The sequence below is a fragment of the Triticum aestivum genome, chromosome 3D (genome assembly GCF_018294505.1).
Source record: "Triticum aestivum cultivar Chinese Spring chromosome 3D, IWGSC CS RefSeq v2.1, whole genome shotgun sequence".
Classification (NCBI taxonomy): Eukaryota; Viridiplantae; Streptophyta; class Magnoliopsida; order Poales; family Poaceae; genus Triticum; species Triticum aestivum.
The window spans coordinates 480,897,027-480,901,454 of NC_057802.1; the positions used below are offsets into that span (position 1 = coordinate 480,897,027).

The window sequence follows — 4,428 nt, forward strand, 5'->3', positions numbered from 1 at the left end:
GCGGTGGAGTGGAGAAGATGGGGTGGAGAAGGCCGACACGGGTTGGCCTTTTATAGCCGGCGGGGAGAGGGAGGCGTCGGTGGAGCGTCGGTGGGAGGCGGGCGGCCCGACGCGTGGGCATGCGGCCGCGGCAGGCCCGAGGCGGAAGGCGGGCGGCAGTCGGCTGGTCGCCGCAGGCGCGGCAGCGGAGGCACGACAGAGGAGGCCATCAGGCGGGCGCCCCGACGCGGCGGCGGGCGGCAGGCGGCCGGTTGTGGAAGGCGAGTGCAGGTGCGGCAGAGGCGACTGGTCAACGGCCGTCGGTGGCGCTTGGCGCGAGGAGGCGGTGCCGGCATGAATGCCAGATTTAATGCGGACATGCAGTTAGTGCCCCATGACAGACGCACCACGTCCACACGCACGCGCCACGCCCACGCCCACACGCACGCCCCACTGCCCGGTCAACGCCGTCTTAGAATAAACCCTTGACCCGATATTGTGGGCCCATGCCATTGACCCCGACATTGTGGGCCCACGCGTGCGGCTCGACTCGTTGGCTGTCGGCGGCTGCGCGGCGCGGCTCGCTCGGCAGCCCCATATACGCGGGCGCACGAGGGTATCGGCGTCGACACGTGTGGGCAGTTTTTTTATATAAGACGATCGTGCCCCTGGCCGCGAAGGGGTATGGGCTAATCTCAGTCTACACAACAGTGCAAGACTCCTGTAGGTTCAGCCCACTTCAGAGAAATATTATCTAACTAATTAAATGCCCCTTCAAATGCACAGCCAGGCGCCTAGAAGCTTCTTATCAAATAATGTAATTAATTAGTGTGTGAATCTTCTTTTATATGTAAACAATGCTTTTACTACGTGAGTCCTCTTGATTTGTTGGCCAGAGACTAATAGAAAGAAGCAAACCTATTCTTAACTTTTTCCTCTACCAATCTATTATGAAGTTCTTATATACAATGAAAAAAATTCTTCTTGGTTGGTACTGAGTGTTGACAAGAAGGGAAAGGTGCAGGTAAGCTAATAGGCCTTTCCGTACGGAAAATACACTTTGGTTCCTGGTTGTATATGCATCTTATATGGGGATTTTTTTAAATATTTTAATAAAAAGTCAAAATAGGTAAGAACTATTTTGACAAAACACTTGACTTACTTTTGCACTGATATATAAATCTCGACGAAAAAAAAACAAAAGTTGACCTCACAGCAAAAAAGACAAAATTTATTTGCTATTATAAGTCACTATTCACACTATTTTAGCCAAAAATTTGTCTGTTTTGAAAAGAAGACAAAAGGATATATTTTTTTGTGGATTTTATTTCTCACGAGTACAATAGAAGGTCAAGTTTATTTTAAAAATATTTTCAGGAATTTTTGACCTTTTATTGAATTACTAATTTTTTCCCATATAGGATGCATATGTCCCCATACACCAAAAATTCCCCTCCCTTTCCGTACGTCCTACCTTGCGCGGAACTCATGGAACCTTCATGTCACCATCTACAAACGACACAATCGATAAAGATGTCATTCACACCCATACATCGAGCGGTACGAGAATGGCATCCCGGAGGGCCAGCGTAGCGCACAAGCAGACGTACTTTGCCGTTCTAGAACGATGCTACTTTGATGTCTCATCTGGAAGGTGGAAGCTTTGGCGTTGCGTGTGACCATCTGCTCAATGTTCACTCACCTACCTCCAATCTTGCTAGGCCGTTCTAGTACTGTCATCCGCTGGAGTGCAGGCACGAGCATGTCCTCCGATTTCTTCCCGTCCCATGCATGACTCCGTTTTCTCCGTGCAGGTGCGACTTCCCTCTGCTCCCCGCGCGCTACATAATCTCTCACCTCATGCGTCGCTAACACTTGAGCACTTCAACACTTACGTGTCACCTAGCAAGCGCGCTCATCCATGGCGGACATACGGTGCGACCAGCCCAAGATGACGCCAGCAAGCCCGTCGTCCCTAAGGATCTTCGGCTACGACGTGCCCGGCGGCGCCACCGACGCCGCTGCCGCCGTGCTGACTCCGCCGCCGACGCCGCCGGCCGACGCGCGGAGGTTCGGGTGCCAGTACTGCTCTCGCGAGTTCGCCAACTCGCAGGCGCTGGGCGGGCATCAGAACGCGCACAAAAAGGAGCGGCAGCAGCTGAAGCGCGCGCGCCTGCAGGTCGACGCCAGGATGAGCTACTTCGCGCCGCCGCCGGGGCACCTGATCGCCGTGGGACACGCAGGGTCGTCGGCCTACACGCGGGACGCCTTCCACAGATGGGTCTACCTCGCGCACCAGTCAGCGGCGGGCTTGCCCTTCCATGCTCTGCCAGCCGGTGGTGGGTGCCACGCCGAGCCGCGGCTGCTCCAGGACCCAAGGGACTGCGGCAGCGCCGCCATCAGCACCAGCAGTGGTGCTCGTGCCTGCACTCCAGCGGATGACAGTACCGAGGAAGCCTCCGCGATGGGGGTGGGGCTCGACCTCGATCTCAGACTTGCTCCGGCCACTTCATCGTGAAATTGGATAACTCCATCTTCACATGCATGAGTTAACCATATAATGTAACGAGTTGTCAAGTCCCATCCTCCAAGGCTTATGACCATGTCACTTCTGCCGTTCTCTTGGGAATCATATTTCTCCTTTTTCATTCATTCGGACTTTCATGCGAAGAAATGACCGATGGATATACATGATAATAATATCTGGAAAATCGTTTAAGAATTAAATACATCTCAAATATTCTTTCCAGATCATATCATATTGAATATATATAACCATTTTCATTTGAATTAATCCATAAGTAAATCGTGCTGACATTGTTGACAATATTCATCTCATGTTTTGTAAGCTAATATATTTGAGCACATACTAGGCATAGAACAAGAACTGAACTTGGAACCAAAGATTACCCAATATTTAAATTAATCCATAAGAAAAGGAGGTTAGATTTCCCACTTCATTGTAACTACTGAAAAAAAACTACTGGACTTGAAACCAATTTTTTTTACTAAAGTTGGTATGAACCGACTGATGCAGATTGCACATAGTATGGTGCAACCAATTCAGATGGCTTTCATGCAGGGCAGACACATACTAGTGGGTGTTGTCGTCCTACATGAAACACTACATGAAATGCACTCGAAAAAACTGGATGGGTTGGTTTTCAAAGTAGACTTTGAGAAGGCATATGATAAGGACAGGCCGAGTCATTTGTGCAAAAAGGCAGCGTAGGGTTTAAAGTGAATGATGACACATGCCATTCTTTCCAGACGCAAAAGGGCGTAAGACAGGGATACCCGATGTCTCCTATCTTGTTCAACATAGTGGTAGATATGTTGAGAATTCTTATTGGTAGGGCCAAAGAGGATGGGCACGTAGGCGGACTCGTACCCCATCTTGTGGACGGGGGGAGGGGTGTCCATACCCCAATACGCTGACAACGTTGTTATTTTCATGGAACATGATTTGGCAAAGGCTAGAGAAATGAAGCTTGTGCTATGCTTGTTTGAGCAATTGTCGGGGTTGAAGATCAACTTTTAACAAAAGTAAATTGTTCCATTTTGGGAGAGCCAAAGATGAACAAGTGGCTTACAGACAATTGTTTGGATGTGAACTGGGGTCCCTACCATTTAGCTATCTAGGCATACTAATTCATCATCGCAAACTATCCAGCAAGAAGTGGAAGTGTATTGAAGATCAACTTGATAAAAAAACTAAACTGCTGGAAAGGTAAGCTTATGTCTTATGGTGGTCGCTTGGTACTGATAAACTCAGTGCTCACAAGTATGCCAATGTTCCTATTGTCTTTCCTTAAAGTACTTGTAGGGGTATGGAAAAGCTTAGACTTTTATCGATCACGATTTTTCTGGCAATGTGATGAGATAAAGACAAAATACTGGCTGACCAAGTGGGATATTATTTGTAGACCGAAGGACCAGGGTGGGCTTGGGATTGAGAATTTCAAAGTAAAGAATAGATGCCTGCTGAGTAAATGGTTGTACAGGCTTTCGATTGAGATGAAGTTACATGGGTACAATTTTGCGTAATAAGTACCTGCAATCTAAGACCTTGGCCCAGGTTACTGTAAGACCCGATGATTCACCTTTATGGAAGGGGCTAATGAGGATGAAAGCAACATTCTTTCATAGGATGTAGTTCATCATTGGGAACAGTAATTCAACTATATTCTGGAAGGATACATGGCTAGGGGAGACGCCTTTAGCCACACAATATCCGTCTCTTTATAATACTGTACAGCGTAAAGACGCTTATGTTGCTACAGTATTACAGTCTGACCCACTAAACATCCAGTTCAGGAGGTCCTTAGTAGGAGACCGATGGGAAGCATGGCTACATCTCGTGCGGAGGTTGATGGACATTCACCTCTCTGATGAGACAGATTCAATTCATAGGAAACTATCTGTAAATGAAGTTTTCTCAATGAAATC

The 4,428-nt window shown here is 48.2% G+C and overlaps 1 protein-coding gene across 1 annotated transcript; it reads left to right on the top strand.

Moving 5' to 3' along the window:
• The first annotated feature begins 1,661 nt into the window (after positions 1–1,661).
• Positions 1,662–2,763, top strand: LOC123075009 (zinc finger protein 6-like). The gene is made up of 2 exons (XM_044497707.1): positions 1,662–1,793; positions 1,886–2,763. Exons 1-2 carry the CDS (start codon positions 1,767–1,769, stop codon positions 2,495–2,497), a joined length of 639 nt encoding a protein of 212 aa, XP_044353642.1. The 5' UTR covers positions 1,662–1,766; the 3' UTR covers positions 2,498–2,763.
• The last annotated feature ends 1,665 nt before the right edge of the window (positions 2,764–4,428 follow it).

Bases quoted from the DNA above. Each gene is read 5' to 3' on its own strand.
- LOC123075009 (XM_044497707.1), top strand. From the start codon at position 1,767: ATGCATGACTCCGTTTTCTCCGTGCAG. The intron at 1,794-1,885 runs GTGCGACTTCCC...CGTGTCACCTAG, and splicing joins ACTCCGTTTTCTCCGTGCAG to CAAGCGCGCTCATCCATGGC.